This window comes from Peromyscus maniculatus, chromosome 2 (assembly GCF_049852395.1).
Source record: "Peromyscus maniculatus bairdii isolate BWxNUB_F1_BW_parent chromosome 2, HU_Pman_BW_mat_3.1, whole genome shotgun sequence".
NCBI classification, from domain to species: Eukaryota; Metazoa; Chordata; class Mammalia; order Rodentia; family Cricetidae; genus Peromyscus; species Peromyscus maniculatus.
Window position 1 is genome coordinate 166,010,537 of NC_134853.1, and position 24,368 is coordinate 166,034,904.

The 24,368-nt window shown below is 45.0% G+C and overlaps 1 protein-coding gene across 1 annotated transcript in view; it reads right to left on the reverse strand.

Annotated features, from left to right (window-relative positions):
- The window catches only part of Pex14 (peroxisomal biogenesis factor 14), a 150,208-nt gene that overhangs the window by 118,785 nt on the left and 7,055 nt on the right, over nucleotides 1-24,368 (reverse strand). Inside the window, exon 2 of the mRNA XM_076563519.1 lies at nucleotides 4,520-4,567. Within this exon, the coding sequence (XP_076419634.1) occupies nucleotides 4,520-4,567 (48 nt within the window). The remainder of the gene's footprint in view (nucleotides 1-4,519; nucleotides 4,568-24,368) is intronic.

Genomic DNA, 24,368 nt, shown 5'->3' on the forward strand with positions numbered 1-24,368 from the left:
TGATCCCAGCACTCGGGAGGTGGGGCAGGAGGCAGCCAGTAAGAACAGCCTGACCTACAGAATCAGACACTGTATCAAAACAAACAGACAAACAAATGGAAAGCCCTTATACCTACAAGCTAGAGGCAGCAAAGACAGCAGGAAACTCACCCATTAGAGAGAACTTGGTGTCCAAGAGCAAGAAACTGAAAGTCTAGTAGAACCAAACACAGGGCCTGTGTAAAGTAGGTGAGCAATAGGGTTGCTGAATATTGAGAAACAGAGGGGAGACAAATGAGCAGATATGCAAACTAAACCTCATTTAGCACTTCAACTAACCAGAAATCAGATAACTAGAAACCTGAGCTTACCTAAGCCTAGTTTCAGCATCCCAACAAGACAAGAACCAGGCTGTCTCACGTACTCATTCATTCTGTGTTGGAACCAGGCTTCACATACGTTAGAGTACTCTACCACTGAGCTTTCCACACACACACAGGCTCTCACCACATAGTTCCAAGGTTGGCTTTGGTCTCATGGTCCTCCTGTCTCCACCTCCTGAGTGCTGACATTACAAGTGTGCACCATATGCCCAACAGCCCTCATTCTTAAACCCTTTGTTTGATCCCCTCAGGGAAGTCTAGGGAACCAGACGCAGGTTCTGTATGACCCCATGGATGGGCATACATGCATGACCATAGACCTGGTTCTGTAGGAGAGCCACAGGCTGGTTTCAACACATTTAAGAGAAGACAGAGATCAGCCCTCTGGAAGGCTGTCACAATTCCTTGCCTTAGGACCAGGGAGATGCCTCAGTAGGTAAAAGTGCTTTCCATGCAAGCCAGAGTTTCATCCTCAGAACTCACAGTGAAAAAAGAGAAGCAACCCTGGCTGTCCTGGAACTCACAGAGATCCACCTGCCTCTGCCTCTCGAGGCTGGGACTGAAGGTGTGTACCACTACACACAGCCCTGAATTGTAGTTTTTAATAAATCCCTTACGTTTTTAATAAGGAGAAATTTTACTTCAAAATGATCATCTAGGATTTAGTAAGATGGCTCAGCAGGTAACAAATAGCATTTGCCACACAAGAGTGACAACCTGAGTTTAATCCCCAGAGACCGGGGGGGGGGGGGGGGGGGGGGGGACGGACGACCAACTTCCCAAAGCTGATTTCTACATGTATAGATAGAGCACATGTAGTGCTGAAGCATATGCATGCCCACATTCACACACACACACACACACACACCAAATAAAAATAAATCCATTTTTTAAATGATCATCTAGGTTTTTTCTAGGTGGTGGTTTGTTTTCTGGTTTTTTGTTCTGTTTGGTGAGACAAGTTATCATTTAGCCAAAGCTGGCTTCAAACTTCTTATGTAGCTAAGGATGACCTTGAACTTTCAATTCTCTTGCTTCCACTTCCCATGTGATAGGATTGTAGTTATACACCACCTCTCCTGTTTTATGTAGTGCTGGGGGTGGAACCCAAGGCTTCAGGTAGCATCCAAAGCTAGGGAAGCATCCTACCAACTGAGCTACAACCCAGCCCTAATGATCATTTAGTTCTGGAAAACAAAATACAATTATCTGCCTTCAGCATCTTGTGCTTAATCCTTCCAGGGCAGAGCCCAGAAAACAACCATTATAAGGACTTTTGTACAAGATTCATAAGCAAGCCAGGCATAATGGTGCACACCTTTAATCCCAGCACTAGGGAGGCAGAGGCAGGAGGATCTCTGAGTTCAAGGCCAGCCTGTCTACTAATGAGTTCCAGGATAGCCAGAGCTACACAGTGAGACCCTATCTTGAGGAGGGAAATTACAATGAGTTAAAAATAAACATAACTTTATCATCATCACATTCCTCAAGACCTAGCTTCAGATCTCTCAGAAACTATCTCTAAGTTCCCACTCAACAACCCTCCTCCTTCACTAAACAAGGCACCCTTCTCCGACTCCCAGCCAGACAGTTCTGCACCAAATTATACACAACTTTGTGCTCTTCCTAAAATTACATACAGTGTTCCCTTTTTGCTAATTGTTTCATGTACACAAATGCCTTTTCTTCCCCAAATAAAACACACGAATTACTTAAAAACAAGGCCTGTTTGATTCTGTAATTGTCTCTCCTCCAGTACTGCAGTTAAGCACGCAGGATGTAGCCAACACATTGGGCGTGAACAGCCTCCCTCCCTGCTGATGGAGCTGAGCACTTCGAGCTTCCAAAGCCCAGCCCTGTGCACGGAGCTGTGGGCCTTAGCAGCTACCCACTTCTCCAGCACCCTGGGATGGTCATCTAGCCAGTCACCAGTCCACAGTAGCCAAGAGCTCTCCTGTTACTCAACCTGTGCCCCTGGCCTGCCCCAAAAGCTAGCCCTCCATGGGCTCCTCTGCCTGCCAGCCTCCAGCCACCACTCCCAAGAGGAAGAAGTGGTTCACACAAGACCATACAACTCGGCTGGTGCTCTCATTTAATCAGGCTGCTGCAAATGGCTGGCCAAAAGCAATAAGGGCATGACTGAGAGACTGTGGGAGTTTAATATAAAAAAATTAATAAAAAAAAAAGGGGGGGGGGAGGAGAAAGGGTCTACCTTTTAATAGGGCCCTAATTACCCAACTCACAGGATCAGCCCAAATGAGATGGGAGTTTATTTCGGGTTTTTTTTTAATTATTGTTTTTTTTATATATATATAAATTGCTGCTATGTGTTTTCTTTCCTCTGAGCAATTATGCAGTAAGTACGTAAAGAGGAGAAAAAATATTAATTAAATATAAGGTAATTGTAGAGTTGGCCTGGAGAGAATGAGTCTGAACTCTGGACGATCACAGGCTACCAGGGTTTGAAGACTGCTCAGGGGCTCCCAGAAAAGAAAGAACATAACCAACCAACAGGCAGATGCACAGTGCAGCGGAAGGAGCCACATTCAGAACCCTGCACAGCACAGGCCTGCGGGGCTGCCCCCACACCCAGGAGTTAGCCAGTATAAGCCTCTCTGAGCTTCCAAAGAGCTTTTTCAGTCATGCCCCCAAAAGACAGCCTGCCCTCACTTCTTAGGATGGAGAGCCAAATCAGGAAGTTTCAAACAAACCCATAGCAGTAAGGGATAAAAAAGAGCACTGTGTCCAGTTTGGACTTCAGTCTAAATCACAGCTTCCATCTGAAAGGCCTGAAGCAGACCACAGAGGACACCCTTCCTAGCAGGGTGAAGCATCCCAGAAGAAGCAGGCAACACCAAGCGGGTGAAAAGAGGTACGAGAGAGATGCTGATATGTGAGGCCGTAACTGGTGACAGAAGGTGGCAGGAATGACATCGCCACTCCCTTGGAAGTCTCGGAGGTACTTGTGTCCTCTGGGCCTATCTGCAGCACAGCCAGATCATCTCACCCTCTGCCTAGAAAGCCTCAGAACATGCTAGAACCTGGACCTGTTCATACCAGCCAAGGACTTCACATCATCCCTTCCACCTTCCAACTCGGCCAAGAGAAGAGCGAAGACAGCGGGGAGACCGCACTACACAGCTGCGGAGACAAAGCCTGGCCCCGGGCCTGTGCTCACCAGTTACCACCACGCCAGGAGAGCAAAGGCCTGGCAAAGTCAAGCCAAACGCTGGCGGCGCACCCCTAAAACTGATCTGATTTGCACAGAACCGGTCTTACTACTCAGCCCACAGGATTTACATCAAGTCCTGAAATGCCACACAGCAAAAACAGGGCAGGCAGGCAGGCAGGCAGGGACTCTGGCTCAGACCACTAATCTGCAAAAACACTCTGCAAAAAGAGTTACTTAGTTGGATGTGGTGGCATTCACCTTCTTACTCTAGCACTTGTGAGGCCATGGAAGAACTGCTGTGAGCTTGAGGCCAGCCTAGGCTACTTAGTGAGTTCAAGGATAGACTAGGCTAGAGAGCGTGGCCCTCCTTGGTTTTTTTTTTTTTTTTTTTTTTGAAAAAGAAAAGCCCTTCAGCATCCAGTAGGCCTCTTTCCTATCAGAGTCTAGGAGACCATGGGTGATGCAGCACTCAGTAGGCCTCTTTCCTATCAGAGTCTAGGAGACCATGGGTGATGCAGCACTCAGTAGGCCTCTTTCCTATCAGAGTCTAGGTAGGATAATACAGGTGATGCCTATCACAAACTGAATCACTGAGCAGAGCAGACCAGAGCCCCTCCTCTTACCTGCTCCTTAAAGGGCACCCAGGTGCTTCACTGAGAAGCAGAGTGGCTCTTTCAGTTTCCGAAACTGGAAGCTGACGAGCTACAACTTCAAACGTCACTCTAGTTCCACCGTCAGCAGCAAGCAAAGCGCTGCATGGCTGCCAGGGCAGATGCTCAGTTCCAGAGAAAGACCCAAGAGGTCTTGCTAATCCCTTCTGCTAAACAGAGTCAGAGGTCAGGGGCAAGGCATCTCTAGGGAACACATACTGGGATGCTATTTAGGTGTCACCTGAAGGTGTCACAGCCATAGTTCATCAGGCTTCTTTACATTCACACAGCATTCCAATGACTAGAAAAAGATCCATTGCCCCTTTCGTACTTACCAATGGCTCTCGAGGCACCACATTTTCACTTCCTGGAGAAGAGCTTGGCTGCAAAGAAAAACAGAAACAAAACTAAGATCACACTGCCACCCAATGGACATCAGAAAAACAAAGGTGTGCTGCTTCCAAGCGGTGCACCCAAGTCTGTCTTTATTCTTCACGGGCTGCTTGCTGTAAGACAAAATTTGCCAGGAAACACAGGGACTGTTTGTGGGTTCAATGCTATGGCCCCTCATGAACAGGGCTTGCTTTTTGCCCAGGAGGACCAAGGATTAGTTGTAAGCAGAAAGGATGGGAGCCATGACGAAAAAAAGGACCAGAGAACGGCCTAAAGAGAGACCTACATTTATTTTCATCACCTTCCCAGCTAGAGTGAACAACAGGGCAGAGAGAGTGTAGAACCAAAGGCAGCCACAGGGCGGCATCAGCTACCCACACTAGGTTTTTCTCTACCTGGAGCCAAGTGCTGTTTTCTTTGGGTTGTTTTGTGTCTGTGTCAGGGTCTCCATGTAGCCAAAGCTGACCTCAAACTCACTGTGTAACTGTAACTTGAACCCCTTGATCCTCTTGCCTCAACCTCCCAAGTGCTGGGATCAAAGGGCTTTACCACAAACTACCACCACCAGCTACTACACTGATTAAGGACTGCCCATCACAAGAACCCAACTCCAGGGTTAAGTCTTTCATGAAAATAATCTAGTGACTGAGAGATAAACAGACCAACCTAAGAGCAAGCAAACAGCACTGTGACCAGATGGCCAGGCTCCCGTCTATTTCCACAGCCTTTCTCTTACACCTTCAATCTGGCCAAAATTCAGAGTAGCGATGTGGGGACAAAGCAAGACACAAATCTCCAGAAGAGACAAATCTCCTGCCTGAGCGAGCTGTGGTCAGTTCAGTGTTACTGATGTTAGGGTCAACTGCCGATTATCTGCAGACAATGTCCAAACAAGTGCACCTAATGTGTGTGTTCCAGGAGCTGGCCTCCATCCCTCCCGGCTAGTTCAGGTAGTCTGAACCTAGCCTCCTATGAAAAGGGCAGAAGCTGGGAGAAGGAAGAGAAGAGCCCTAAAGATTGTCTCACTTCACAGCCGTCCTCCACCACACAAAAGGCACCCGACACAGTGCCAAGGCCTCTGCTGGATGAAGGACCCTCTCCCTCTCTCCATCCAGAGTCCTATCCTAAGAGCTCCACCATCCCAAGACCAGAAGGCCAGGCAGCTTGTAACTATAATTGGAAGTCAGTTTTCATACCCGAGTGACCTTTCTCTTCCCCCTGCCATCCTCCAGGCACCCAGGCATCAAAGGCTCACACATTTAGATCCCTGGGTCAGATCCCAGACCTCTTTCCTGCCTCCCCTTTCAAGTCCACCAGAGACTACCCCTCCTCCAGTACTGCTGGAGGCCTCTCCAAGAGCTCCCGCTCCCTTATTCCCAAAAGGTACCCATTATCTCGCCCTGCCTGTCTTCCCTTCTGGACAGCCATGGAATCAACCCTCTACTTCTATTTATCTCCCCTGCCATCACTTTGGTCCAAGCTTCCAGAGTCACTTGCCAGGACCACTGCAAATGCATTCTAATCAGCTTACCTGGATTCATGATGGCTCTCTTCCAATTCACTTTCCACAACACAAAAAGTAAACCATTTATAAAGGAAAACTCGATCATCTCCCTTACTTACTCATCCACCCCCATAAGCAACATCATCAATAGCTTCTCACTGTTCTCAGAGAACAAAAAACTTCTTGGTGCAGTCTTAGAAGCCTCACATTTATCCTCACATCTAGGTCTCAGATGGTGCTGACCTCCCAAGCTTTGGCCACAGCAGCCACAGGCTTCTGCTTCTTGCAGGGGCTGAACACGGGCTGTGCCTTCCTCTCCTCCCAGACCCTTGAACCTTCTGCAGTGCCAGCCAAGGCACTTCCCTGGGATGAATTCCTTCTAAGGCTTCCTTGATTAGGTCAGGGCTCCCCGTTACACGCTCACATGGCACAAGAGAAGAGCTGAGGGGCTGGATGGATGGCTCAGTGGTTAAGAGCATTGGCTGTTCTTACAGAGGGCTATGGTTCAGTTCCCAGCATCCACATGGTGTCTCACAACCACCTGTAACTTCAGTTCCAGGGGATCCAATGTCCTCTTCTGGCCTCCGAGGGCACCATGGACACATGTAGTTCACAGGCATACATACAGGTATATACTAATACACACATAAATAAATAAATAAATAAATAAATAAATAAATAAATAAATAAATAAATAAATAGATGCTCTTTTTTTTTTTTTTTTTTTTTAAAGACAGGGTTTATCTGTGTAGCCAGTAGCCCTGGCTGTCCTGGAACTAGTTCTGTAGACCAGGCTGGCCTCAAACTCAGAAATTTACCTTCTTTTGCATGGGATTAAAGGTGTGCCCTACCAAGGCTGGCTTAAACAGTTTTTTAAATAAGAAACTGAATCTAATCTAATGCCACCCCATAAGTAATAATGTAGCCTATCTGACCAGACAAAGCAAACACCAGTGACACAGTTCAGCAAACAAGAGCATTTGCCACCAAATCTGAAGACCTGAGTTCAACCCCCAGAACCCACACAATGGAGAGAACCAGCTCCCACACGCTGTCCTCTAACCTCCACGTGCATGTGAGCTCAGGCATATGCACATACGTACGTGTACACACACACACACACACACACACACACACACACAGGCGAAAATATTTTAAATAAAACAAATAAAAAGAGCACAGTGGAAGAGAGGGAATGCTGTAGTTTAACAGAGACAAAGCTGTGCCCTCACCCCTACTGTGGAGGAGCTGACCTTCCCCTGCTGGGAAGCTTGCCAAGTGTTCACATCACTGCACAGCAAAGGCCAATCTCAAAAGAGTTCATGAACTTGAGCAACGGGAAAACTTCCAAGACTGTGAATGTAAGTCAGTGTCACTCTGCGTATGTCCTAAGCCAGTCTATGTGAACAGTCCTCTGCTGGAAAGATAAGAGCCGATCCACAAATGCTCTGAAGCGGTTGGCATCTGGAAAGGGTTTGTGCAAACCTGGGCACTAACTGCTGAGTGACTGGGCACTAACAGCCTAGCTAAGCCTCGGTTTCCTCAGCCATGGGAATGATTCCGCAACACACACTCAAGAGGAAGAGATCAAAAGTCCTACCAGGCCAGCCCTTGGCTCTCTACTTCCAGCTGAGATGGAGGAACAGGGAGAGGTTTAGTCTCCCAGCAAGTAGAATGCTCCTGAGACAGATACAGAACAGTACGAAGGATCTGTGCCCTTACACCACCCTGGCTTTCTGCCATGGGGCACACTTCAGACAGAGAGGAGGATGCCCAGCATAGCATGGCAGTCTTAGTGTGCTGAGGAGTCAGAGACCAGATTTTAGGAAGGCTAAGACAGAGGAAAGTGGCAGGGTGAGTTCTAAAGAAAGCTATGCAGAAAAAAAGTTCCAGAAATCCACATGGAGTTTCCTTTGAAACGTTGTTTAACACTAAAATCTGAGCACACCCATGGTGAAATAACAGGAAGGTGGAGAAAAAAAGTGAGCCATAATCCCAGCACTCGGGAGGCAGAGCCAGGCAGAGCTCTGTGAGTTCGAGGTCAGCCTGGTCTACAGAGCCAGATCCAAGACAGGCTCCAAAACTACACAGAGAAACCCTGTCTCAAAAAACAAAAACAAAAACAAAGGTGAGGAAGAAGCGGTGAACTGAAGCAGTCTCAGGTTTCTTGCAGAGCTCTGGACCCCAAGCTGTTAAAATACAGTGTCCTGCTTACTCAGGGCATTCCACAGACACCTCAAAGTCTTCATCTTGGCGAAGGGGGGCTGTCAAGTTATCCCCAGAGCAGGCTACTCTAACAAAACTTAAAAGAGGGACTTGAGGGGCTGGGGAGATGTCTCAGTGGTTAGGAGCACATGTACAATCACAAAGACCAGAGTTAGAATTCCAGCACGCATGTAACAAGCCAGGTACATACACACTTGTAACCCCAGCTCTGAGGGGCAGAGACAGACAGGAGGATTACTGGGGCTTGCTGGTTTCCAGAACAGGTCTAAGAGATACCAGGCTTCAAAAGACTAGGAAGAGCAATTGAAAAGGATACCTGATACCCTCTTCTGGCCTTGACTCTAGCACAAAAAAATCCACTTGTGCAAAGAAAAAGAAGAAAAGGAAGAGAAAGACTTGATGGAATCACAACCTCCCCTTCAGAACAAAGCCCAACATTCTTTAACAACCACAAAATCCAGCCCAGTATGTTGCCACACACTTGTAATACTATCATTCAAGAGACTGAGATAGACAGATCCTGAGTTCAAGGCCAGCCTAAACCTCATAGCAAGACCCTGTTTCAAACAAACAAGCAAAAACCCCACACAAGAGGACAACGGGGAGAGCTCGGTGGGAAAGGGTTGCCAGCAACCCTGACACTCTGAGTTCTATTTCTAGAACCCACGTGGTAGAAGGAGAGAACTGACTCCTGCAAGTCCTCTGACCTCCACACACACAAACACATACATACACTAAATAAATTCATAATCATTTGTTTGTTAAAAAATACACAAAATTGCCACGTGGTGGTGTCATACACCTTTAATCCCAGCACTCAGGAAGGCAGATCTATGCAAGTTTGAGGCCAGCCTGGTCTACAAAGTCAGTTCCAGGATAGCCAAGGCTACACAGAGAAACCCTGTCTTGAAAAACAAACAAACAAACAAACAAAAACAACTAGATCCTGAGCATAAAATTCACAACAACAGTAGAGGTAAAATTTACAATAGCCAGCATCCCATCAAAATTCTCTGTTGAGTATGGTACTAAAAGGCCACTAATTCCAGCACCTCCAGGTGAAGGCAGGGGATCAGGAGTTCAAGAGCAGCCTTTACTACACAGGAAGCTCCAAGACTGCCTAAGCTACAAAGATCCTGGAGAGAGGGAGGGAGAAGGAGAGGGAGGGAGGGGGACTGGGAAGGCAACAGAAAGGAAGGAGGAGAGGATAAAGGAATGTCAATAGTTATATTCAAGTGCATAAAGAAAAACATGTACTGGGGACTAGAGAAAAAGCTCAGTGGTTAAGCACACTTGTTGCTCTTGCAGAGGACTATGGTTCAGTTCCCAGCATCCGCACGGTACTCACAACCACCCTGTATCCTATTAAAGGGAATCTGATGCCCTCTTCTGACCTCCCTCCCCAACTTCCCCCACACTGTAGGAACATGATGCACATATATAAATACAGGAAAAACAATCATATACATGACACAAATCTTTTTAAAATAAGGTATAAAAATAAAGTAGCTCTTCTGGATATGAAAAGTGTCATATAAAATAAAAATAAGCCCTTTGTGGGTGGCAGTGAACCTAAAGCGCTTTGGTATCAGGCTATGCTGTGGCTCCCACAGTGGCCTCAGTGCCTGACAGAGCCGGTGCGGTCATGCTATGGTGACACCAGCTTCTGACACTGCCCACACTTGCTGCCCCCTCCTAGGAGATCATGAAAGTAGATGAGCTCACCTCTGGTCTGCTCCAACATGAGCCACAAACCATCCCAAGCAATTCTCCACTGTAAGTTCAAATCCCAGCTGTGGAGATACTTTCTCTGTGCTGACCATTTAGAAATTCGCTACACCCAGCTGCCCACCACCAACTGCTTCACCACCAAATGGCCCCAATACCTTTTTCTAGAGGCAGGCCCAGGCCCTGCCAAACTCCACAAGAGAACTGAAAAGAGAGATAAAAAAGAATAAAATGAAAATGAGGGAGCTGGAGAGATGCTCAGCGGGAAAGAGTGCTTGCTGCTTAAGCATGAGAACCCAAGTTCACATCCCCAGATCTCCTGTAAAAGTGCTGGACATGGCATCTACTTGTAATCCAAGCATTGTGGAGAATGGAAAGAGGAGACTCCCTGAGGCTTGCTGGCCAGCAGCCTGGCTCCAGGTCCTGTCTCAGAGAATAAGGTGGGGAGTGACAACCCTCCTCCTCTGGTCACACATGCACACATCCACACAAATGTGTCTATCCACACAATATACCACATGCACACATCCACACAAATGTGTCTATCCACACAACATACCACATGCACACATCCACACAAATGTGTCTATCCACACAATATACCACATGCACACATCCACACAAATGTGTCTATCCACACAATATACCACATGCACACATCCACACAAATGTGTCTATCCACACAACATACCACATGCACACATACACACAAATGTGTCTATCCACACAACATACCACATGCACACATACACACAAATGTGTCCATCCACACAACATACCACATGCACACATACACACAAATGTGTCTATCCACACAACATACCACATGCACACATCCACACAAATGTGTCTATCCACACAATATACCGCATGCACACATCCACACAAATGTGTCTATCCACACAATATACCGCATGCACACATCCACACAAATGTGTCTATCCACACAATATACCGCATGCACACATACACACAAATGTGTCTATCCACACAACATACCACATGCACACATCCACACAAATGTGTCTATCCACACAACATACCACATGCACACATCCACACAAATGTGTCTATCCACACAATATACCACATGCACACATCCACACAAATGTGTCTATCCACACAATATACCACATGCACACATCCACACAAATGTGTCTATCCACACAACATACCGCATGCACACATCCACACAAATGTGTCTATCCACACAATATACCGCATGCACACATACACACAAATGTGTCTATCCACACAATATACCACATGCACACATCCACACAAATGTGTCTATCCACACAACATACCACATGCACACATCCACACAAATGTGTCTATCCACACAATATACCACATGCACACATCCACACAAATGTGTCTATCCACACAATATACCGCATGCACACATCCACACAAATGTGTCTATCCACACAATATACCGCATGCACACATCCACACAAATGTGTCTATCCACACAATATACCGCATGCACACATCCACACAAATGTGTCTATCCACACAATATACCGCATGCACACATCCACACAAATGTGTCTATCCACACAACATACCACATGCACACATACACACAAATGTGTCTATCCACACAACATACCACATGCACACATACACACAAATGTGTCTATCCACACAACATACCGCATGCACACATCCACACAAATGTGTCCATCCACACAATATACCACATGCACACATCCACACAAATGTGTCTATCCACACAATATACCACATGCACACATACATACAAATCGTCTATCCACACAATATACCACATGTACATATACACACAAATGTGTCCATCCACACAATATACCACATGCACACATCCACACAAATGTGTCTATCCACACAATATACCACATGCACACATACACACAAATGTGTCTATCCATACAATATAACACATGAACACATCCATACAAATGTGTCTATCCACACAATATACCACATGCACACATCCACACAAATGTGTCTATCCACACAATATACCACATGCACACATCCACACAAATGTGTCTATCCACACAATATACCACATGCACACATACACACAAATGTGTCTATCCACACAAATAAAGATTTTAAAAATGATAACAACAGGGCCAGTCATGGTGGTGTATGCCTTTAATCCCAGCAAAGAAAGGAAGGGAGGGAGGGAGGAAGGGAGGGAGGGACGACAGAGAGTAAGGGCAAGAAAAAGTAAGTATACTTAAAACAGGGGAAAAGCTAACCAAAATGAAGAAAATATGAAGAAAAATGAGCCTCAGTGGTCAGCCAGATCTGTGGTCTATTAAACATCATCACACATTTTATTATAGAACCTGCTGTGGATATCGCACTGTATAAATAAAATGCTGATTGGCCAGTAGCCAGGCAGGAAGTATAGGTGGGACAAGCAAAGAAGAGAATGCTGGGAAGTGGAAGGCTGAGGCAGGGAGCCCCTGCCAGCTGCCGCCATGAGAAGATGTTAAGATGCTGGCAAGGCACAAGCCATGTGGCAACTTACACATTAATTGAAATGGGTTGATGTAAGTATAAGAACAGTTAACAAGAAGCCTGCCATGGACATACGTTTATAAGAAATATAAGTCTCTGTGTTTACTTGGTTGGGTTTGAGCAGCTGCGTGCCTGGCGGGTGAGAAAGATTTGTCCTGACCGTGGGCCAAGCAGGACTGGAGAAAACTCTAGCTACAAGAACCAGGAAAAAAGAGTGAGGTAGAAAAACAGTGAAGAAACAATGGCTGAAAATTGTCAAAGTGTAAATAAAACCATAGGCACAAAGAGCCAAGAAGCCTGACAAGTGCCAAGCAGAGCACACACAACACACTGGGGGAAATCAGAGTACACACACACACACACACACACACACACGGGGAAATCAGAGCACACACACACACACACACACACACACACGGGGAAATCAGAGCACACACACACACACACTCAGGGAAATCAGGGCACACACACAACACACTGGGGGAAATCAGAGTACACACACACACACACACACACACACACACACATGGGGAAATCAGAGCACACACACACAAACACACTCGGGGAAATCAGAGCACACACACACACTCAGGGAAATCAGGGCACACACACACACTGAGGGAAATCAGGGCACACACACACTCGGGGAAATCAGGGCACACACACACACTCAGGGAAATCAGGGCACACACTCTCACACACACTCAGGGAAATCAGGGCACACACACACTCGGGGAAATCAGGGCACACACAACACACTCTGGGAAATCAGGGCACACACTCTCACACACACTTGGGGAAATCAGGGCACACACAACACACTTGGGGAAATCAGGGCACACATTCACACACACTCAGAGAAATCAGGGCACACACAACACACTCGGGGAAATCAGAGCACACACACACACTCGGGGAAATCAGGGCACACACTCACACACACTCGGGGAAATCAGGGCACACACACACACACACACTCAGGGAAATCAGAGCACACACACACACTCGGGGAAATCAGGGTACACACTCTCACACACACTCGGAAATCAGGGCACACACTCTCACACACACTCAGGGAAATCAGGGCACACATTCACACACACTCAGGGAAATCAGGGCACACACAACACACTCAGGGAAATCAGGGCACACACACACACTCGGGGAAATCATGGCACATACTCTCACACACACTCGGGGAAATCAGAGCACACACACACACACACACACACACACACACACACACACACTCAAGGAAATCAGAGCACACACAACATGAAGAGAAAATCTGACAAGCAATCCGAGAAAGAGAACATTGCCCAAGACTACTCAGAATCAGCTGTGACTGGAGGGAGACTTCAAAAACCGTACAAGCTACAACATAACGGAATCTATCTGTCAAATCCTCCAGCGGGGCTGTCAACTCTGAACTCTATCCAGTGAAGCTGTCCTTCCAAAATGAAAACAAAGGAAGTGAAAGAGCTGGGGAGGAAAGGAGAGAGGAATCTGTTAGCACAAGTGTCAAGACATTAGTACTGGGCCTGGTGGCTCAGGTAAATTAGTAATCAAAGGTATTCAAAGCTGAGGCAGGAGAATCACAAGTTCAAGGCCTGCCTAGGGAGAAGTGAGAAAGACTGTGTCTCATAATAAAAGGTAAAGAATTAATAATAATTTTAAAAGAGCTGTAAAAAATAGCTCAGGGATACAGTGCTTGCCTAGATTCAGTCTCCAGTACAAAAAAAGAAAGGAGAGAGAGAATGAATGAATGAATGAATGAATGAATATATTAGTAAGACTGTGTTTCAAACAGGCTGGGCATAGTGACACATACCCTTGATCCCACAACTCCTGGGCAGAGGCAGCAGATCTGAGTTTGAAGAGATCTGATCTACATAGAGAGTTCCAGGACAGCCAGGGCTACACAGAGAGACCCTGACAAAACAAAACAAAACAAAGACAAACCTTCTTGCTCTTTCATCTCTCAAATTGTAGATAAAAAGCTGAGACACTAGATACTAAGGAGAAGAAACCTGAAGCCAAGCGGCTGGTGTCTTAATCCAGCAGGTTAAAAATGCCAAGCTTGAGGCCACAGTGGCCAGGAAGGGAAACCCGACTTTCCTCAGAACTGGCATGTGCTCCTGACCAGCTGTGTTCCAAAAGGCCATGCACGAGAGGTGGCCCTTAGCCATTAAATCCATGATAGGAAAGAAAGATTCTTACTATTGTCACCAAATCAGGTGATGACTCTAAAAATGCCCAGATGTTTTTCTACTGAAGAGGCACCTTGAGCGCTGTTGAACACGGGGTAGGGTGTTCCCTGCAGTCACCATGAGAAAACTGTGAGCTGGGGACCTCTCTGGTCATCCTCAATGGGGCCATAAGGGAAGAGAGGCCAGGCAGCAGCTGACTTGCTGGACCATCTTCCCTCGGGTAAGTTCTGCAAAGTACACACCCAACGTCTGCCATCACCACCTCTGTAAACATAAATTCTAGCAACATGAAAATTTCCCAAACACTGTACTGGTACTTTAAGAAGTTCTGGGGCTGGAGAGGTGGCTCAGTGGTTAAGAACACTTGTGGCTCTTGCTAAGGAACTGGCTTTAGTTCCTAGCACCTAGGTGGTGGTCCACAACCACCTGAAACTCCAGTCCCAGGGGACCTGGTGCCTTCTTCCAGCCTCCGTGTGTTCCCGAGCACACGTGCTACACATATACTCATGCAGACTCAGATTTTTAAAAAACGTAATTTTTAAAAAGAAAATGCCATGGAACTCAGAACAAGGAGCTGGAGAGATGGCTCGGCAGTTAAGAACACTGACTGCTCTTCCAGAGGCCCCGGGTTCAATTCCCAGCACCCATATGGCAGCTTACAACTGTCTGTAACTCCAAGATCTGACCCCCTCACACAGACATCCATGCAGGTAAAACACCAATGCACATAAGATAAAAGTAAATTTAAGAAATTAAGGGGAAAAAAGAAAGTCAGACCTTTGGGAAGGTGAGATCTTCCACATGCAGAGAGAGAATACAAGGCTACAGAACAGCAGAGGTCATCAGAAAGCCACAGAAAAGTCAAGGCCAATCCTCTGCTCCAATAGGTGCAACTCATTTCCACTTTAACCCTTACCAAGTGACATTCTAAGTTTCTCATCAAGAACTTGAATAAACTGATACCTTTAAAAGGAGGAAGAGGGAAAGAGAAAGAAAGAGGCAGCCAGATGCTGTCCTACATGCTCTACCCCCGGCATCAGGAGATGGAGGCAGAAAGACTGAGAGTTGGAAGCCTACTTGAACCACAGAATGAAAGCTATCTCAGAAAACCAATAAACAGAGGGGGTGGCTCATAAGGTCCCATTCTACTTCAGAATCTACAGGCAGTCATCAGTTCCCAGGGAGAGAAAAACAGTTTCTCTCCAGCTCCTAGTAGGTTACACATGCTACAGTGGACAGTCCTACACCCACCTGCATGTGGCCAACACTAGCTGGTCTCGATGATAGATAGATAGATAGATAGATAGATAGATAGATAGATAGATAGATAGATAGATAGATAGACAGATAGTTGGAAAGATAGGTAACATCAAGTTGGGAGGGGACGTGCATACAGGGAGGGAATTAGGTAAATTGGATAAGGGAGTAAGGGTAGATTTGATCACAATAAAAAAAAGCATTCATGTACAAAATAATTTTCTTTAAAAAGCAATAAATGTATTTTTTAAAAGAAAAAGATCAAGCATAGTGGTATATGCCTATAATCCCTGAAGTCAGAAAGCAGAGGCAGGTGAGTCTCTGTGAGTTCAGGGCCAGTCAGGTCTACATGGCCAGACCCTGCCTCAAAAAAAGAAATGCTAGAGAGATAGCTCTGTGATTAAGAGCACTTAAGACCCAGGTTAGGTTCCCAGTACCACATGGTGGCTCACAACCACCTACAGATCCAGTTCCAGAGAACCCAATGCCCTCTTCTGACTGCCACTGGCACTGGGTGCATTTGGTACACGTACACATACACTCAGGCACACACACATACACATACAGAAAAATATTTTTAAAAAGAAAGAGCGAGCAATAGAAAGTGCATCCACAGGAGGAAGATGATACTGATGCAAACCTGGATCCACAGGACAGGAAGCCAGAGAGGAGCTGGGCTGGTGAACACAGACACCTCTAGTGGTTGTTCGTGGGTTTGTTTTGTAAATCTGTGTTGTCTGAAACAAGGTCTAGCTCTGTAGCTAAGATTGGCCTTGAACTCTCCATTAGCCTCTTGAATGCTGGGATTATGGCATATCTGGCTTTCATCACCCCATCTCAATCAGTAACAGAAAGAAAGAAAACTTCAAAATTACTAGCAAAAACTAGTAATTTTCACATTTCCAGAAATAAACAAAAAAATCCCAATGTTTTAAAGGGCCTTTAATCCTAGCAGAGGAAGAGGCAGTAGGATCTCTGTGAGTTTGAGACCAGCCTTATCTACAGAGTGAGTTCCAGGACAGCCAGGCTGTGCAGAGAGACCCTGTCTCAAACAACCAAAATAAGTAACTATATAAATATGGTAAAGGGCGGGTGAGAGGGTTCAGAAGGCTTGCTGCCAAGTCTGACGGCCTGAATTTAAACAGACTCCCAAAAAGTGTCCTCTGACTTTCACATGCGTGCTATGGAACACACACAAACACACACACAAGCTCGCAGGTATACACATACATGCACACACACAGTCACACATGCACATTCACTTGAAAGGCAGATGGGAGGGTGGGTAAAACAATAAGACAGAAAGACAGCTGGACATTAGCCTCTGACCTCTACATTCATGTGCACAAGCAAGTAGACACACACACACACACACACACACACACACACATACACACACACACACACACACAGGGGGTGGATGGGTTACAACATACACACACCAAAAGGGGGAGGGGGATTGTCCAGTGAGATGGTTCAGTGGATAAAGGCACCTGCCTCCAAATCTGAAGACCTGAGTTTGATTCCCCAGGACATACATGGTGGAAGGTTAAGAGCCAACTACTATCCTGCAAGTAGTTCTCTGACTTCACAAGCATGTAGGTACACACACACACACAATGATAAATGTTTTTTAAAAACTGAAATAAAAAACTTTTGAAGGGGCAGGAGGGGAGCACACTAGGCATGTAGCTCAATCAGCAGAGTGACTGCCTAGTACACAGGAAGCCCTGGGTTCCATCTCCAGCACTGCATAAGCCAGGTACAGATACAGCCTTGTAATTCCTTAGCAGTCAAGAAGTGGAGGCAAGAGGCTCCGAGGTTCAAAACCATTCTCCATATATAATGAGTTCAAGGACATGAGACCCTGTCTCAGAAAAATAAATAAGGCTGGAGAGATGGCTCAGCGGATAAAGGCACCTGCCCCCAACCCTGATGATCAGAGTTCCATCTCTGGAACCTACATGGTGGAAGGAGAGAACTGACTCCCAAAAGTTGTCCTATGACTTCTACATGCATGTGTAGCACATGCAAGCCCCACCCCCACATAAATAAATAAATATAAAAACAAATAATTAAATTCAAAATAACCCTCTAGAGCTGGGCTGCAGTAGCACATGCCTTTAATCCCAGCACTCTGGAGGCAGAGCCAGGCGGATCTCTGTGAGTTCGAGGCCTGCCTGGGCTACAGAGCAAGATCCAGGACAGGCACCAAAACTACACGGAGAAACCTTGTCTCAAAAAACATAAATAAATAAATAAATATAAAAATAACCAAAAAAATGGGCAGGGATGGTGCAACCTTTATTGCCAACACTTGGGAGGCAGAGGCAGGTGGATCTCTGTGAGTTCAAGGCCAGTCTGGTCTACAGAGTGAGTTCCAGGACAGCCAGGGTTGTTACATAGAGAGACCCTATCTCAAAAAAAAAAACCCAAGATAAATAAATATGAACATATCAAACCCAGTAACATATAAAAGGGGGTAGTACTATATAAATCATGACCAAGAAAATATATCAAATAAATGAAATAACAAAATAAAACTAATTAACAGAACAAAGGAAGAAAAGAAAACAAAAAGATCAACTATCAGTAGATACCAAAAAGAGCAAAGGACATCTTTGTTGTAGAATATTATTTTAAAGTGTGTTACATTTGTTTATGCTGTGGACCATTTGTTTAATGATGCAAAGATGTGTTGCATTCTTTTATGTTGCATTTGTTTAACTCTGTGAAGCTGTGTTAATGTGCCTGTTAAAACACCTGATGATTTAATAGAGAACTGAACGGCCAATAGCAAAGCAGGAGACAAGACAGGCAGGGCTGGCAGGCAGGGAGAATAAATAGAAGGAGAAGAAGGAGAAAAAGAGGGATTGGGAAACAAGAGAGGATCAAGGAACGAGAAAAGGAAGAGGACATCAGGGGCCAGCCACTCAGCCAACCAGAGTAAGAGTAAAGAAAGGTATATAGAATAGAGAAAGACAAAAGTCCAGAGGCAAATGATAGACGAGATCATTTAAGAAAAGCTGTCTAGCTTGGTACTGGTATAAAAACCGACATACGGACCAATGGAATCGAATTGAAGACCCTGACATTAATCCATGCACATATGAACACCTGGTTTTTGACAAACAAGCCAAAACTATACAATGGAAAAAAGAAAGTATCTTCAACAAATGGTGCTGGCACAACTGGATGTCAATATGTAAAAGATTACAAATAGATCCATATCTGTCACCATGCACAAAACTCAAGTCCAAGTGGATCAAAGACCTAAACATAAATCCAGTTACACTAAACTTAACAGAAAAGAAAATAGGAAGCACTCTTGAACGCATTGGCACCGGAGACCATTTCCTAAATAAAACACCAACAGCACAGACCCTGAGCACAACAATTAATGAATGGGACCTCTCGAAACTGAGAAGCTTTTGCAGGGCAAAAGACACAGTCAATAAGACAAAAAGACAGCCAACAGATTGGGAAAAGATCTTCACCAACCCCACATCTGACAGAGGATTGATCTCCACAATATATAAAGAACTCAAGAAACTAGACATCAAAGTACTGAACAGTCCAATTAAAAAATGGGCTAAAGAGCTAAACAGAGAATTCACAAAACAAGAACTACAAATGGCTGAAAGACATTTAAAGAAATGCTCAACATCCTTAATCATCAGAGAAATACAAATCAAAACGACTCTGAGATACCACCTTACACCTGTTAGAATGGCTACGATCAAAAACACCAATGACAACCAATGTTGGAGAGGATGTGGAGCAAAGGGAACACTCCTCCACTGTTGGTGGGAATGTAAACTTGTACAACCACTGTGGAAATCAGTATGGCGGTTTCTCAGAAAATTAGGAATCAAACTACCTCAAGACCCAGCCATGCCACTCTTGGGCATATACCCAAGGAATGCTGATTCATACCATAAAGAGACATACTCAGCTATGTTCATAACAGCACTATTTGTAATAGCCAGAACCTGGAAACAACCTAGATGCCCATCAACGGAAGAATGGATGAAAAAAATGTGGTACATATACACAATGGAGTACTACTCAGCAGAGAAAAACAATGAAAACATGAAATTTGCAGGCAAATGGATGGAACTAGAAAAAAATCATCCTGAGTGAGGTAACCCAAACCCAGAAAGACAGTTATGGTATGTACTCACTCATAGGTCGATTCTAGATATAAAATAAAGAACAATCAGACCACAACCCATAGAACCATAGAGGCTATATATATAGCATGGAGGTCCCCAGGATGACTGTGGCTTATAATAAATTTCAGTTTTACTCAATTATTGAAAAAAAATAGCCAAATGAATGGAAACACATGAACTATGAACCAAAGGCTGAGGGGCCCCCAGCTGGATCAGGCCCTCTGAATAGGTGAGACAGTTGATTGGCTTGATCAGTTTGGGAGGCAACTAGGCAGTGGGACCAAGTCCTGTGCTCATTGCATGAGTTGGCTGTTTGAAACCTGGAGCTTATGCAGGGACACTTGGCTCAGTCTGGGAGGAAGGGACTGGACCTCCCTGGACTGAGTCTAACAGGTTGATCGCAGTCCTTGGGGGAGGACTTGTCCTGGAGGAGGTGGGAATGGAGGGTACGCTGGGGGTAAGGGGAGGGGATGGGAGGGGGGGAGAATAGGGGAAACCATGGCTGATATGTAGAACTGAATGGTATTGTAAAATAAAATATATATAAAAAGAAAAAAGAAAAAAGAAAAAAAAATCTACCTTAATTAGAAAAAAAAAAAAAAAAGCTGTCTAGAAATAAGCCAAGATAAGGCCAGGTATTCATAAGTAATAATAAGACTCCATGTGTGTTTATTTGGGAGCTGAGTGGCAGGCCCCCAAAAGAGAAAAAAATGAAAAAGAGTAAAAAACAACCAACAACACATCATTCAAAACTTACATACATTTTTTAAGATTTTTATTTATTTATAATGTTTTATATTTATTTTGTATTTTATATGTATAAATGTTTCACCTACATGTATGTATGTGTATCACATGGGTGCCTGGTCCCCAAGGAGATCAGAAGAGATGTCAGATCCCCTGGAACTGGAATAATAGATGGTTATGAGCTGCCATGTGTACTGGGAACCAAAGCCAGGTCCTCTGAAAGAGCAACCAGTGTTTTTAACTTCTGAGTCATCTCCCCAGCCCCACAATTTGCTTTTGAAATTTTTATGTGTATGAGTGTTTTGTCAACATCTGTGTATACCATTTGTAGTGCCTGCAGAAGCCCAGAAAGTGTTGATCCCCTGAAACTGGAGGTTTAAACAGTTGTAAACTGTCATTGTGTGCTGGGAACCAAACCTGGGTACTCTAAAAGAGCAGCAAGTGCCCTCAAACACTGAGCTATCACTCCAACCACAAAACACATAATTATTTTAAAATTTGTATCTATTTATCATGAGGGTATGTGTGCTTCTGTGAGTTTCTGTGCCCCATATGCATGGAGGGTCACGGAGCAGAAGAGGGCATCAGATCAACAGGAGTTACAAACAATTGTGAGCCACCATGTGGGTTTGTAGGTTCTGAGACCCAAATCCAGGTCCTCTGAAAGAGCAACAAGTGCCCCAGCCCCACACACAATATTTTGAGAACAAAATACAAAGACAAGAAGTAGTGATCTACCTGTGGTCCTAGCTATCAAGCTAAGGCATGGCACCTTTGAGGCCAGGAGTTTGAGGTCAGCCCCAGCAAGGAAGCAAGACCATGTCTCTTAGAAACAAGCCATCCTGGTGTGGTGGCACAGAAACACCTATAATCCCAGCACTCAGCAGGCAGAGAAAGGAGGATTGCTAAAAGTTCAAGGCCATCCTGGTCTATATATCAAGACTCTATCTCAAAACAATAACTCAACCAGCCAGCCATAATGGTGAACACCTTTAATCCTAGCATTCTCTGGGAGGCAGAGGCAGGTGGATCTTTGTGAGTGTGAGGCCAGCCTGATCTACATAGTAAGTTCCAGGAGAGCCAGGGCTCTATGTAGAGAGACCCTGTCTAAAAATAAAATAATAATAATAATAAAAACAACAACAAAAACTCAGCAAGCTAAAAAAAAAAAAATCAAATATGAGTTTCCTCATCTTGATAAAGGGAACTTCTACAAAAAGCCTACAGCTAACGTCGTACCTGAGTGTGGAGGACTACATGCAATCCCTCCAGATCAGCAACAGGAAAGAATGTTCATGCTCACTATCACTTTGAGGTCATTCTTTAAGTTCTAGATAATACAATAAAACAAAAAATAAAAGGAGCTGGACAGAGAGGTGAGGAAGAGCAGCTGGGAGGGAGGAGGAAGAGGAGGGAGGGGAAGAAGGAAGTTTAAACTGGAAGAACAAAAGCAAAGCTGCCTTTATTTGCAGATGATACTATCATCTATCGAAACCACGTGGAATCTACAAAATGCTACCAAAATGAAAACCAGGTCTAACAAGGTTGCAGACACATGCCCAAGACACAAACCCATAATTTCATTTTATACACTAGCATTAAACAATTAGAAAGAAATGAAAGCTGGATGTGGTGGCACACGCCTGCAATCCTAGCACTTGAAAGGTAAAAGCATGACAGGAATGAGTCTAAGGCCAGCATGTGTACTGATTGGGCTTTTCTTTGGATCACTAATCAGTTCCCAAGTAAAGACACAGAGATTTGTTAATAATTATGAATGCTCAGTCTTAGCTTTGGCCTGTCCCATTAGCTCTTTGAACTTAATTGAACCTGTTTCTCTTCATCTACATTTTGTCTCAGGGCTTTTTACCTTTCTTTCATTCTATATGTCCTACTTTCCTGCTTCCTCCATGTCTGGCTGGCTGGTTAGCCAGCCCCTGGTTCTCCCTGCTGTCTCTTTTTCTTTCTTCCCCAAGCCTAAATTCCTCCTCCTTCCTCTCCTTGCCTGGAAGTCCCGCCTATGCCTCCTCCCTCGCTATTGGCCAGTCATCTTTTTATTAAACAAATCAGGTGCCTTAGGCAGGCAAGGTACAAGAGCAACACATCTTTACATAATTAAACAAACACAACGCATCTTTGCATAGTTAAACAAATATTCCACAACAAGCATGGGCTACATAAGGAGGCCTTGTGTCAAAAACCAAAAATAAACAAAACTTATAAATACTGTGACCTACACACTTAAAACTGTAAGACACGACTGAGAAAAACAAAAAGATCTGAGTAGGTGTAGACATGCTTAAACGGGAAGGTCGTAATGAAAATTACTATTCTCTTCCCAACTGACCTGTGGGCTACACTCAATCCCTGTAACTCCAACAAGCTTTTATGTAGGATTTTTTAAAAGGATACTTTATTTCTGGGGTGTGAGGATGGGGGTGGTAGGTGGAGAGAGGTGAGACTCTGTAGGCCAGGTTGGCCTTCAATTCGTACAATCCTCCTGCCTCAGCCTCCTATATTCTGAGATTTTAGGCACGAGCTATTGTACCTGACTTAGAGCTATAAAATTTACCACTAGAGGATGAAGAGATGGCTCAGCCATTAAAGCACTCATGGAGGCATGAAGACTCAAACTGTGTTCCCAGACACCCAGGCAAAAAGCCAGGTGAGGCAGTGCATCTCTCTATAAGACCAGCACAAGGGCAAGTAGCCATGGGATTCTTGGAGCTGACTAGCCAGCTAGTCTAGTCAGATCAGTGAGCTTTAGGTTCAATAGCCCTGTCCCCCAAAAATAAAAGTACAGCCAAACATGTGGCACTTGCCTTTAATCCCAGTACTCGGGAGGTGGAGGCAAGGTGTGAGTTCAAGGCCATCCTGGTCTATAGTCTATAGAGGTAGTTCCAGGATAGCCAGAGCTACATAGAAACGCCCTGTCTCAAAACAAACAAGCAAACAGAAACAAAACAACAAAAGAGGAGAGCAACAGAGGAAAACACCTGATATCAACCTCTGGTCTCCACACACACAAGCAGGCACACACATGAACACACATATAGACACACAAGTTACTGGGAGATCCAAGGCTGGACTGAAATTGGCAGCAAAGCTTTTACTATCCTCATATTAAAATCTTAGTAAAAATCAATATAAAGGCACAAAGGAGAACTTGGAACATTCATCTGTTGCGCCACCATACCCAGCAACACATTTTTTAAGACTAGCTGAGGCCTTGGCCAAGGAAGACAGTTTGGGGGCGAGAGCACCTACTACACACCATGAGGACGGATTCCAACACCAATGTAAAAGGCAAACGTGGAACTGTAACTTGGACCTGGAACTGGGTATGTGCAGAGACAGAAGACTCACTGGGGCTTACTAGCCAGCCAGCCTAGCTCAAAACAAAACAAGAAACACCAGCAAGCTCCAG